Source organism: Apteryx mantelli, chromosome 2 (genome assembly GCF_036417845.1).
Source record: "Apteryx mantelli isolate bAptMan1 chromosome 2, bAptMan1.hap1, whole genome shotgun sequence".
In the NCBI taxonomy this organism is placed as follows: Eukaryota; Metazoa; Chordata; class Aves; order Apterygiformes; family Apterygidae; genus Apteryx; species Apteryx mantelli.
Genome location: NC_089979.1, coordinates 14154983 through 14169701, shown reverse-complemented (window position 1 = coordinate 14169701; position 14719 = coordinate 14154983). Strand labels below are relative to the sequence as shown.

Below are 14719 nucleotides of genomic sequence, written 5' to 3'. Positions count from 1 at the left end.
TTGTGCATAATCCAGAGGAGGCTGGGAACAAGCCAGGAATACCACTCACTACTTTCTGCACTCTGTCACCCATTTTAATACTTCTTTTAAAGGGAAAAATTATCTGGACAGCAGGCAGTATTGTGCCATTTTTCAAAAAGGTTAACGCACAGTATGGATTTGGTGAAACAACGATCCATACAGAGCTTGTGATTTCTGTACAAGAGCTCCCACCTCCAAAGTCACTGCATATCGTGCTGTAAACAAAGCGCTGAACAAGTATTATAAAGACACAGAAAAAAACTGCTTCTTTTTCAGTTACAAAGGAACGGCAGCGAGCTCGTGTCATTTCTTTTTAAGTCAGATTTGCAGCAAGTTTTGGTTTAAAAATAAACTATCTGGGGCTGACAGTCCTTCCAAATGGCAACTTGCTTCCCTACAAGCTGGAATTAGCACTGGAGTAACACTTCAGTTCTATTTAAAGCAAGCGGATAAACATACCAAAAAGTATTTTGCTAGCTGGGCCCTCATCTGTATGTATTTCCCTTGGTGATGGCTATTTCAGTATGCCTGCAGTAGTTCTGGCCCCTAAAATAATGAGCCTTTAGACAACTTAGACAGTAACTTTTTTTTTTTTAGGTGACTCAAAACTATGGAGTGCTGTTTCAGTTTGACACCATGTAACATATTCCAACATATATGCATTCTACTGTGATATCAGTGTATATATTCTACTATATATATGCACACACACAGAGTGCCTTGTTTGCAAAAATATTCTTAAAATACCATCTGTCAGCGGCTGCTAATGGAGTTATCTGGGGACTGGTTGTCAGTCATCGAAGTTTGATGGTGATACACCACCAACTGCAGAGAGACTACCTCGTTCCCTTAGCTGAATGACAGGAAGGTTGGGCACTATATGCTACATTTTTCAAAAGGGAATTCAAAACAAGAGTAACTGCTGCACTGGCAGCACTGAAACTGAGCCCTGCTAGCCACAGCGCTGGTCCAGCCTAAGAAAGACGTCTGCAAGTCTCAGGCCTGTGCAAGCTGCTAAGCAGGTTACCCTCTTTATTCATACAGTAAGAACCCAAGCCTAAATCCTTAACCACCTAAGCTTTGCTATTGACCTCTATGAGATCTGGGCATTAAACTATCTACAAGAACCCAGCTTTACAGGTTTCTGCTAAAGATCTAGGACTGCCATCTTTGCAGTCATTTGAGACAGAGATCCTGATGGAAACTTCCCAGATACCCATGGGCTCCTACTGCAATCAGATGCTGAAAGCGCTACATCCCTACAAACTCTTCCATCTTCTGCCTTTCAGTGTATGTTGCTTTGATTCACCAGTCCTTTTGGATACTGCTTTTAGTTTAACAGCCAACTGATGGCCTTTCCATATTTTCTGAAAAGCAAAAAAATACCAGTGACCTGAGTAAACTCCAGCACTGAAGTACTTCAGTGTTTCCAGCAGTTCCGCCACTGTAGCTTTGATTTGTTCCCTGGCTAAACTGACCACTGCTTACTGTATTATGTTTATCTGCAGTTCAGTGATAAAGTTCCCTTAATTCCCTACTGAACTGAAATATTTAGGGCAATGCCACAGCTGTGTTTATTCTCACACTCCACCACAGTTATGTAAATACTGCATATGGAACTGTTTCTGATAAAGCCCATACCAACCCAAAGGAATTATATGTTAGCTCTAGATGGCTGCCAAGATGCGCAGCATCTCTCCAGCTTGGCAATGCATATGAATGATATCACATTTTCTCAGAGATCATTTGGCAAACCTTATAATAAAGGAGTAATTTTCTCTCTCCTTCTCAAAGAGTTCCACTGAGCCAGGGAATATTTCCCAGCCTCCCGTTTTCCACTTGCAGAACATGGGGTTGACGCAAAATCTGAATTCTCCCAATGCCGTAACCTTGCAAATAAGAGACCAAAACTCGCTGCCTAGCTGGATCCAGGCCCTTTATTTCACAGAGGATCGCAAGTAGTTGAAAGCAAATGTTTGACAGACCATATTCATTCCACATTTGATAAGGCCTCCTTGTGTAGGAGGGTTCATTATCTAAGAAATACCTTTTATCAAATCTCTTGAAAGCACTTCTCCCACCAGCTTTGGCTTAGGACCAAATTAGGCACTGATTTACACTTTGTGCCTTTTCCTGGGTCAGATTATGTATTCAGTGACTGATTAAAGTGTGGAGTAAATCCCTTGAAGTTAATGATAAGCTGGAGCCAGAGTTATTCAAGAGCATCCCACTATATTGATTTTGCACCAGCGTAGCCAGGAACACAAATCCTAACACTGACTTTGCAAACTTAAAAGGGGCTCAAGGGCCAAACTTCTCAGACCATTTCCTCCGTCAGTTGTCTTGAGAAATGCACATGAAACAGTGGGAAGTAAGTTTGTCCACTTCTGAGGGTAGAAATATTGGAAGCTTTCCAGTACAAGTTTGGCCCTGGGGATTTGGAGTAATACATTCGGAGGTGATATTTAAATAGTTCTAGTTGTTTATAAAATAATAATAATAAAAATGCTAAGGTTCTTGTTTAATTCTACATGCAGCATCAGGGGATAAGCCAGGAATAAAGTATGTTAAAATTAACAAATGGAAAATTCAGGTTTAGCTTCCAAAGAAAATGTTCCATAAAGAGACGAATAGGTTGTGCTGGTTTCCTAGCACACACTGAGGAAGTATCTTCACTTGATGCACCTCAAAGCAGGTGAAAACAATTTTACAAAGCAAGCGCTATTTGGTTATCAAGTGGAAGTTTTCTATGGGAAAGTCTCTCGCTCCCTGTGCTGTCACAAGGGTACCAGCTGTATTAAAAATTACTTGCTGACTTTCAACTTACAGCAGTTACAATGACGTAGCTACTTGTTCCTTGGGAGTTGGACTACACTTACGTCCAAACAGAGGGTGCATATATCACTAACGAGCTGTCACAGATGATTTCATCTCTATTTGCTGCCAGCTGGGCCTTAATAAAAAGGATATCAGTGGAGTGGCACAGCATGCAAGTAAGGAAAGGACTTGGTTCTGCGCTGGAATTGTTCACATTAATGTGTGCTCATACCGACCAATCTGCACAACACATCACGAGCCACCTTTCTCTACCCAGAACAATATATTTAATATTTTTTAAATGTCTACGGACATTAAGAAGCAGAACTTGTTCCACACATTGCCCAAAAAGCCTTTTATCTTCCTTCTCATTCTTTTCTTTCATGTTCTGGTTGTAATAGTGCTGAATTTTGATGCTGCAGAAATACACAGTCCAACCCTTTTCACTGTGGCTAACTGGATTCTGCACCCAAACAATGGCAAAAGTGCTGTTTCAAGGAGCAGTGAGGTCAAGTACTTGGAAAAAAAACCAGGAATGATTTCAGAGACACAGCGGGCACTGCCGAAAACTTCTTTAAGACTAGGAGCTGTTGTGATTGGTGTGGTAAAAACACTGACCACAGCTCCCTGAAGCAAATCTCTGTCAGCGAAAGGGATGCATTAGGGCTAGGGGAAAAAAATTGTTTCAGCCACAAAAGCTGCACCATTAGGAAAGCCGCAGCCAACTTCGAAGCACAATGCTTCTGCAATTAGTGCTCAATCTGTGCTAAGTAAAGAGCAAGTGACTGTAGATAGTATATAGTGGTAAGGACTGCTTCAGACTGGGAAAGTCCAGGGAAGAGGGTAGACAACCTCATGCTGCTGCATATAAATAAACTTTCATGGACTTAGAGAAGAATTAATGTCTTCTGAGAAAGAACAACAGTGTCACAGTTGCTGGGAGGCAGCAGCATAATAGGACCCAGGAAAAAGAAGGACACAAGATCCATGAGCGTGGATGAAAATGAGTAAGGAAAGGAGACATAAGATTTGGGCTGCTGAAAGATCAGCTCCGGCTTGCTGATGAACTGCCATGGGAGAAGGTCTTGCTGTAGGGGACAAACAGCAGGTCCACCTCAACTGAGCAGCATGTGTCTGAACATTGCATTGCTTTATATGCCTTTTTGTTTTATGTGATCAAGAAATCCAAGGGGTCATTGATTAGCGGCCCAGTGAAGCAAAACAGAAGCCAGACTGTTCAACAAACCACAAATTCCATATAGATAAGTTATTGGCCTCTGAGCCCCATGGAGAGGGCAATACCTGGGATTCAGCATCCCAGAGGCTGAGTCTCAGAGATGCTGCTGACCTCTCCTGCGACTGTGGGCATATGTCACCCCACTGCACTTTCACTATTGGCAGCACCGAGTTAGCAACATTCATCTTCTCATTTAACAGACTCAGAGATCAATGGAAAAGCTCCGTGTAAGTGATGAGAGGAAATAACTACTTCAGTGTAACTCTCTCTCATTCCTACTATAGGAAAAGAGGACTTTCCATCAGCAGAAATGTGTGTGAAAGCAGGAGGGCTGTTAAGTGGCAATAGGGCATTAAAAATAGCTATGTTTACACATACAGTGTAAGCACTAAAACACAGTCTCGCTACCTACTGGCATTTAGCTGGGGGACCTAAATTAGGCAGTTTATCACTGTAGGCTCCCAGTGTGGTCAGAAGGAATATACATGGCCGCTGCATGCCAGGCAGCCCCCTAGCACTAAACTGACCACAGGGGATGTCTCCTCCTCCTCACTGACCACAGAAGGAGTCCAGAATAAGTAGCTAAGCTAGGAGAGATGAATCCAGGCTTCAGGACCTCCTCCCCACATTTATCATCTCTTGTTCACGTGGATGTTCATGGATGTGACAGGTCATGTATTATGATACAGCATTTATGCAGCGCCACAAGACTGCAATGATTTGCTGAGAGACTAAAATTCCCGGACTCTAGTTTGCCGGTGTCATTTACACAAGGACGGCAGGGAGGGCAGCAAGGCAGGAGAACCACAGGAAACTGGAAGCCTTGCATTTCAACTCTCTGTAGTTGGCAGATCTCCTAGGTGTTAAAATTGCTCTCCAACAGTATTTAGGGGCAGCCTGGATGTCAGCACTTAGCTATATACACCGTATGTACAGACAAACATAAAACACAACTGTTTTCCCTTCTCTGTCCCTCCCTGCAGTAGTCATACTGCTTTGTTTTTTCTCTTGGTCTGTGATGTATCTCTTTGAGCATCTTTCTTTCCTCATCTCAGCAGTGTTTTAATTTTCTCTGTTTTATGAAAACACTCACTCAATGAAGTGGGTTGCAGTATTCACTCTCTTGGTTCATCACTTTGCCTTGCTAGTTAGTTTACTTCTCCATCACCATTTCTTAGTCTGTTCTCCTCCCTTCCCCCATGCATATCTCAAGACAGCTTCTTATTATTCCCCCTCTCCAGATCCATTCCCAGTTACTTTATTCTTACTTCCATTCCTCATAGCTTGTTATCCAAAGTTTTTCACAGAAAAGAAAAACTTTGGTAAAAAGTCTGTTCATCAAAAATCCAGCTGAAAGTGAAGCCAGGCTCAGTTACTGACATCTCTGTACCACACACATCCTAACTTGCCACTCACTTGCCACGACACATTTTATTCCTGTCTGTCAAGCCACATTCAGTCTTTTTCACACATACACACACACACACAGAGCTTTATTTACACTCACACATTTGCATGCCTGCAGACACATGCAAGAACACCCATTTTTTTTCACTCATGCAGGCAAGTGCTCTTTGCCCATTCCCATGCCATTAGTGCTGGAGATGGGAATGATACCAGGAGCTCATCCATCCAACAGAGAAGGACTGGGAGGGGAGAAAGTCCCATGTCATTACACACAGGGAAGAACATGGCGTGTTTTTCAAGAGAAAACATGTCTAATCCCAGACCCTACAGTTTCACCACGATCTGCACAGACTGAAGGTCAGTCATGACATGTTCTGACCATCCACTTCTCCACTGATGTCTCAAGCATGCAGGAGGACAACTCCAGTGTTTTCTGCTCCACCCCTAATTCCTTGACACATACCCCCAGCAATTCACATCTCACGCAGTAGCCCAGAGACTACTACAGATCCTTAGGACATTAGAAGGCTATTTGCAAAATGATTTAACAAAATAAAATTGAACACACTTTGCAAGAATTCAACCCAAAACTGGAGTAAATAAAAGTAGATGAACATTCAAAGTTTCAAAGTTCCAAGAAGGCCGAGAAGAAACTGAGGCTAAGATCCCAGTTCATAAGACCTAGAGCAAAAAACTACAACCGATTTGGCTGGTACAGAGTTTCACAAATGATGGGAAATATCTGTTCATAATAATGAAAAACAGAATAAAAGAATTAGTCTTTCTGTCTAGAGGCTTCAGAGTTTGAGCTCCTACAGGGTGGGAAAATCGCCCCTTTGCAAGACAGATGATTACAATCTGCAAAATGCACTGGAAATCACAGACCTGTCCGAAGAGCAGATGATGCAATACAGGACTGTCAGACACCCCAGCCTGAACCAATTATTAACTGTTACTGGTTAATAATTTGCCCCCAAATTCTGTTAAAAGAGGAGAAATACAATCTTACATGCCTCTTGTCTAACGTCCCTAGCCCTGAATGCATTGACCCTAGCTACCCAGGAGAGACCCACCAGCCATGCCGCTCTTAAAGAGGACATGTTCACAAGTTTCTCAGGCCTTCCAGAAAGGAGATCCTGCGGGACAGCCTAGCTCTTCGGTGTCACCAAACACCGCTCCAAATGGCTCTGCATTTGGTGGCTCTGGAGTGGCCAGAGCGTGACTAGGACTGGAGCTCAAGGTCCCACACTTACGACACCTATAGGAATTGAATGGGATGCTGTAAGTGCCTTTTTAGCTAGATCACCTAGCTTCTCTCAGCTTGAAAATAGAGACAGGTGGGTAGCTTTCTACTATCTCCTACTTGTTCCCTTACAGTAGATAGCAGGTTTTTCAGGCCAGATTGGGGGTTACAGGATTACAAACAAATAAGAACACAATAAGAAACATCCAACTTTACATGAAAGGAGGATTTGGATCCATAAAAGTAAAATAGTTGAAGGTAAGATTAAAAATCCATGTTCACCCTGATATTAAATTCACTACCCATTGTGGGCAAGGATGTAAAGGGCTTCACAGCAGTAGATTATCCTTATATAACAGACTGTGCACCCTGCAACAGTCTAGCACAACAGGGTGATTTAAGGATGGGAGGGATAGTCGACCAGAATTTCACCCTGATTATTGTCATTTTTGTTCTTCTCTGCATTTGAATTGGACCCTTTTAAGTTGCTTTACTTTAATGTTGGATTGCTGATTTCTTCCGTAGTTTAACATTAATCTAAACAGATAATAAGCACAGCCCACCAGGAAAAAAACAATAACAAAAAATCTTGATATAAATCAGGACCTTGACTCTAGCAGGCTCAATGACTTCTTCAAAGGACTTATTGATATTCAAATAGCAAAACATGTCTGTACCAATAATGATAATTAAGTGCTATAGCTCTTTCATCCAAGGATCTAAAGTTGTGACTCACAACAACACCATGAAGTAGGAAAATATATTTTCTCCATTTCACAGAGTTTGTCTAGAGCCAGAGAGCAGCTCAGTACCAACATGAGGCGCTAGACCAAAATCCCTTGGGGTTTTTGGATTTTTTATGCTGGCACTGTCATTGTAATGTATTCATCCTTTATTGTATCTCTACCATTGCTCTCTCCCCCAGGCATTTATACTTCCCAGCTCTTTCTTTTCTTCACCCACATCACATGGTAATAGCAATAGAAAAAGAATCAAACATGGAACAAAGTTTTCTAAACCAGCATCCAATTCTGCTAAATACGTACTATCCATGAAGAAGGGGAATTTTCTCCCTCCTCAGCAAGCACAGCAGAACTGCTGCTATCCACCCAGGGCTGAAACAGCTCCAGGCAAGCCGCAACGGTGTCAGCGCTGTAACACAAATGCTCCATCGCCTCTTTAATCCTGGATCAGGGGCTCGGTCTGGGCACAGCACCTCACTCCATTTGTACTTCTATTAGCAACCAGCAAACTGTGCGTTGTTGGCTGTCCCTCGCTGAGCACAGCGTTATCAAACTGTTCACCTCTCAATTAAGGGAGGAGAGACACAAAGCAAAGTAAGACAAATGGGAACAAGAGCAGCCATAACTCGCACACTGTAACATGGTCATTCGTCACGGCACCACCTTGCCCTCCAGGAGTCCAACACAAGGTATGTGAGCCAGTGCATCAGCTCCCTTATAAGCAGGAAAAAAGCCTGAGCTGCAAAGATGCACACCTAAATCACATTGCTCTTCGACGAGAATCCAGCCTTTGTTTTGCATAGCGATGGCTGCACTGGTGTGGCAACTTCAAAGCACGGTCACGGTTATGAAGCAGGAAACAGGCAGGGTGGAGCCCACTCGAATGTTAACCAACAAGATGTCCAGACAGTCCTGCACTGTCTAATACTTGTCTCCGTGCTTCCTCCCTGCCCCACTTGGCTGCCCTTAAACTGTATGTGTGTGATCCTGAAGAGCTGCAGAAGCTAAAAACCCTTCATCTTTTAATTCCTTCTTGTAATCCTTCTAAAGAAAAATAGTTGTGCTTTAGAGCAATAGTGAAATTGAGAGTCCTGGAAGAAGGGCGGGTCCCCAACTACATGCACTCATCTGTTGTAGATTCTGTTAAAAAGGCATGGAATTTCTGTTCATATTCAAGCTATCATATATAAAAACAATGAATTAGCTTCACAGCTAAAAATGCATTAGAAAAACATTCAGAAAGTCCATTTTTGGACTGTTCTGTTCTATAGCAGTGCCACAGCTCCCTGCCTTCCACTTAAGGATGCTTGTATTTTTATCTCACCTTCACACACTTCTGATGACTTCTTGTGTTTGGAACTTGCATTCATGACTCAAGTTTTTTGGTGCAGACTGGTTTTTACTATGTCATATTAAAGCTGGTTGAAACTAAGTTTTAATTTTAAAGGAAGTTTCAACATTTGTTTTCATTCCCTATTGTGACAAGAGTAAATACATCCAAATTCACTAGAATTTGTTTTACATTTAAGATTTTGAAATTTCATTTCAGAATCACACAGGGATTTTTTTTCATGTTTATATAACTTCCCCACTCATATCATGCCAATTATAATGCAAAATGCAAGTTCTCACTGACTCTAAATGCTATTGTGCACTACTGATACGTTATTAAATAATGTACAAAAAGTTTTCAGAAAGACTGTGTGCAAAAGGAATCATTTGGGTCAAGTGACATTTTTGCAATAAGTCTTGCAAATACTTTTTTCACTGAATCAGTGTTTCATGTAAAAGCTTAAAAAACTTGTTTTAATCAAAGCAATCAACCAGCTACAGTCTGTAGCTGCCTTCAAAGTAACCAGGTCGCAACGTGCCTCATGTCTCCCAGTAATCCTGGAAGGTGAGTGCCTAGGGGCGGCTCAGTGGCGCAGTGCTCAGGACGAACGCATTCCAGGGAATTTGGGGAATCCAATTCCCGCACTATTTTTAAAACATACTTGCTGAATTTTATCTTCTGACTATTATTCTCAATTCAACCCTTAAACAGAAAATACATAAGAAAACTTCCTTGTCTACTATTCCAAGCATCTACAGTGTAATTCTGTTAGACCCCACAAACTTCCTGGACTTGCTGCCATTGCGTGTAGCTGCAGCCAGTATTGTGAAATTGTCCTTAGCTCAGTCTTCCTAGCTTAAAAATCAAAGCAATCTTTCCCTATCAAAGGGCCAAATCCTGCAACGGGTATGACAAGGAATACCTTAATCCCTAAGGCTGAGCCCCTGCTGAAGCTCCCCTTAAGGATCGCACTGCTTTGAACTCCTGCGACCGGGAAAGTGATCTGTGCACACTAAAGGTTGGCAGGATCATGCCCAAACTTCCTGGGTTTAGCTGAATGACCTGCAAGCAGGATTTTAGGGTGAATTCAAAAGAAGAAGGAAAAAACCTTCAGTCAGTGCAGCATGGCCTCACCTCCTACAGTGAATATCATGCCTCGTATACTGAGAACAGCAGTACTTTTATAGCAGATCCCAAGACTCGAAAAGTACAAACAGAACAAATTTCACCTTACGGACCAATTTTCTTCTTCTTTTTCCTGTTCCTTAAAATCATCAGCAGAAACTGATGAAAAGCTTGTTGTGCCGCAATAACATTTACTGCTTGTTTGTATTAATCACGGTGAGCCTTCCCCCGTGTCCCTTCACCGAGGGGGGAACCCTCCCTTGTGAGGCCGACATTAACCTTTAACACTGCCACGCGGAAGGACACTTGTCAATGAAAATGAAGGCAAACAACACATGTAAGTGGTAATTACTTTAACCTCGTTTATTCCAGCCTAAAATATAACAATGGCTCCTGTGTCCAGACAAGCCTGACACAGACAGATGCTACTAAAATGCTCTGCATCTTTTCTCCTGTTGCTGTGTTTGTACTATTAAAAAATATTTTCCTACACCCTCAGACTTGGCATTGGTTTGTATTACACGGGATTTTCTCTTTGGTGTCTTAAAGCTTTTTAAATTTATACTTGTGCCACAGTTCCCTGTGCAACAATCCTCTATCTGCTTAAGAGTGAACATGCAGGCATGTTAAATGGAGGAGACATCTGAGAAGCGCTGGCTCTAAAAGCACCCAACTTCACTCCCACTCTGAAATAACATGTTCTCCGGACTGTTTGAGGATAGACACAGACCTATGACTACCTTAACTCAGTCCAGTCTTTAAGGAGAGGCAGAAATCCGATGCAGGGCTACCACCTCTAGTAAGAAAACCAGGGGTGTGACTTCCTCCTTGCCTGTTATACCCACATTTCACGCAAGTTTTCTAAGAACTAGAGATGATTCAGTTTCAAAAAGCAGGCATTTCCTTCAGGGTCCTTTAGCATAGTTACTTTCTCATGCTCAAAGTCAAACCAGTGCCACCTGGTCCCCTAATGCTGCTGTGACATGATCTCAGCCTGTAATCTGTGCTGGAAAAACTCTCGCACTGTGAAACTCATGCTTTCCATGTCCATGCTTGGTCTCAGCCATCTTTGAAAATTCATTCAGATATAGATAAGAAGCCCTTTTATGGCCAGCATAAGCTTGGGCAGTCTGCCAGCGGTGCTCCTCTCAAACACTCCGGCAAAGCAACCCCATCAGTAGTAAGATCTATGTGTGTCAGGTCACTGGGTTATAAAACAGGAGTGTCATAAGCATGTAAGGACACGGTTTGGGCTCTGCTGTGAACAAGGATCCAGTTATTTCTGTGGACTCATATCACCATCCTGGGATACATTTCAGTGGGGGAGGGTCACTGCATTGTAATACCATTTCCAATGGGAACTATCAGTTCCAGTATTCAGAACTGTTGAACAACAATAAATCAGTAAAGACGTGAATCCACAGGATGCTACTATTACACTGCAGCTAGCATGAGGGAGAAGTACTGCATGCTTGGATGGAAAAATCCACCTCAGACTGTATATTACATTGTGTTGGGCTACAGTAAAAGTCACAAGTCATTCTTTCCACAGGAAATGACAGCAACACCAAATGAAAACCATGATAATAAGCAATACGACCCTCCCACACATTACTTCCTAGTAGCACCTAAGAAGGTTCACATTTGTAGAACACTTCAGAAACTTAGCTCCATCACAGAAGTGCCATGTGCAGTGAGAGCTTGTCCCTCTACATCCGTCTTACCCTTCAAATGCATTTCAGGACTAGGAAAGGGACAGAAGATGAGAACTATAATACAGCCAAAAACGAAGGAAAAAATTCTAGAAGACTAAAGCTAACAGGCATAAAATATTATGTTCTGGTGATTCAAACCAGGCAACTTGCATGGTGGTTTTTTTAGAAACAGTCCATGGCAGAGAGAACCACAAGCTGTAAGGCTAGCAGTACAGCTGTCAAACCCCAACATTTTAGATTACACATACATGTGCAGAAAAAGTGGTCCATATCAATTAACATCTTGAGCTAAACTTGCAAGGACATTTAAAAAAGAAACTGCTAGTACTAATTACTGTTTTACAACTGCACTTTCATAGTGGCCAGCTATCACTGCCTATAGTACTGACTACTTGATGAGTTGAAGACTGGAAGGAAAGTAAAGCAATACTAAACAAAAAAAAATTGGTGGCAGTGCAGGGAAAAAAAATTTGAGAAGAAGGTAAGACAAATACAGGAAGAAAATTACACAGCTACTGATAAAGTTTCTGAACTGCAGTACAAGAGAATACAGGGGAATCCATCCTCCAAAATCCCCTTCTGCTCGCCCCCTTCTCGTTATTCTTCTCTGCAAATGAAAACGTAACTTTTAGTCGTGCCTATATGTAAGTGTTGAGAATCAAAGCCATTCCAAACAGCTTCTTGATAAGCCAGTGCACTGGAGAAGAACAAAAAGGCCATTATTCGGATGGAAGAATCAGCGTGTACTTCTAACCTGACTGGTCCCTTTTTTGCCGGCAGCTGTTAGAGCAGGGATCAGTGAGTGTGCTGGTGTGTTGCAGCTGTTCCACGTATGTTATAAATAAGGGCTAGTAAGCTCATCCTATATTTAGCACTAGGAAAAAAAGACAGGAAGACACGGAAATTCCCCATTCACATCTTACAAGTGGAACTTCTCTCACATTTTTGACTTTAATACCCAGAACTGAATGGACAAAACAGGCCATTCTTAAAACACGACTACTAATAATAATAAAAAAAAAGAAATTGAAATTTAATGGGATTAGATTAAGTCAGCCTGGAAGATGTAATCAATTATGTGTACAGTTTTTTTCTTCAAAATTAGCCATTTGATCAGGGTGAAAACAAACCCTATGAATCTATTTCTAATAAAAATGCTGGATAACTGCACTAAAGAAATTTTCTAGCACTACCCAAAACTGACAAGTCTGTATTTCCCCAGATACCTCCACAGAGTGCTGTGAAATGACTGTAAAACACCTTGAGATCTCAGGTGGAAGTTGTGTGAGAAAAGCTGAAGAGCCTGACCATTAACTCAAGTGGATGGAGCCAAACCCCAGATTCACATGGGTCACCAGGGACAGAGTCTGGGCCTTGGCTCGCAGCGGATAGGGCGGCACACGTGGCCCGGCTCGGAGACCCGTGCTTTCGCCACCCATGCTGACAGCTGGCTAGTGGCACACCAGCTCCAACTGGGAATTCACATGTCCCTGCCGGGGAGCTGGGCGCTAAACCCAGCGCCTGGCAGCTCAGCTGCAAGCACGTGTCCTTGCTAGCTCCTTGCTGGACTGCTCGTCAGTCAATCGGCTGCTCATCAATCCCAGCGCTGAAAAGACCAACAGCGATCCAGTGCAAAGGCAAAACCCCAGTCCCCAGCAAAAAAGCCCCTGCTCACCTGTTCTCGGGGTCTGACAGTGTCATGTTGCGTGTCACGTAGCACATCTTGAGTGGGATTGTTTTTTTGTCTCTGTGGATGGAGAGAGAGAGCTGTGACAGTGGGTCAGAAGATGCACAGCCCAGCCGAGGAGATTCGGGGGGAGGCGTCTCCCATCCAATTTCTGAAACAGGGGACCCTTTCTTCACGTAGGGTGTTGCTTCTCTCATATATTTCACTATGAAAAAAAAAAAGCAACAAATAAGCAGATATTCAATAGTTACATCCAGTGTGAGTTCTTCGAATTGGTACCAACCGTTAGCACGCTTTATTATTTTTATTTGTCTAGCATCACAACGTTGGAGGCTGTGCAAATACGTAAGACCTAAATCTAGAAAGATTCCAGCCTATCTCAATACGGTGCAATGAGCAAAACGGGAGAAAAGAGCAGAACAGGAGAAATAAGAACCTACGAGCTACAGGGGTGTAAGGCCAGGAGAGGCATCTGCCCTCAACTCAACAGGCCTTATCCAGTAATTCCTATATACAAGTTGAGGGTTGGATGAGGTATAGGAAGCCTTTTTAGGAGGACATTCAATCAAGTGACAGTGAATCTATTGTTCCCCTGTCTAAAATGTTCCAGCGACCCCCCCAGCGCTGAGAAATCACGTCTCGCTTTGTTCGCACTTGCCAGTGTCCTGCCACCCATCTCTACAGGTGTTTCTGCTTGCTGGAAGCCGTTCTTCTAGCTGATCTGCTTGTCCATACCATGTGGAGTAAACAAAGATCGAGTCGCCTATTAACCTTCTCTTGGGTAAATAAAACTGAGGTCAAGTCATTCATGGCACTAGAGGTATCAGATTAGATCTGTTCTGAGCTCCTTACAACACTATTTTTTTCTGTACAGAAAGGAAAAGCGAATATAGTGTTTCCAAATGATCTTATTTGTACTGCATACCGAAAGCAATGCAATGCCACTCTTCTGCTCCTACGTCATATTCCCCTCTTTAGCAGGCAAATACTGCAGTGGCTTTTTTTGGTTTTGAACTCTTCTGGCAGTTCATGGCCAGTTTTGCTCCAAGCCCTTCTCAGCATTGCTTCACTCCTGGATAGCACAGATCTTTTCCTAACGGTGACCTAGACAGTCCTTGGCGCTTGCTATCCTGTTTTCAGACTATATTCAAATCAGGCCGCTTGATCCAACATTTGGCTCCCGTTTGCATGCTCCGCCTCGGCCTTTCACTATAGTCAGCCTCGCACTAATTTTCATGTGCTACGCTAATTTTACCAGCCACAGTTTCATCCTCCTGCAGGAAGCTAACTAAGAGCTCAATCAAGAAAAGATCTCACGTTTCAGCATACCGGTTAAACGTACACATCTAATTTACCCAGGCGTATTATGGCACTGGGCAGCGGCAGGTCCC

At 42.7% G+C, this 14719-nt stretch overlaps 1 protein-coding gene across 1 annotated transcript in view; it reads right to left on the bottom strand.

Moving 5' to 3' along the window:
- SNTB1 (syntrophin beta 1) overlaps positions 1-14719 on the bottom strand; it is a 119038-nt gene that overhangs the window by 44520 nt on the left and 59799 nt on the right. Inside the window, exon 2 of the mRNA XM_067290205.1 lies at positions 13317-13533. Within this exon, the coding sequence (XP_067146306.1) occupies positions 13317-13533 (217 nt within the window). The remainder of the gene's footprint in view (positions 1-13316; positions 13534-14719) is intronic.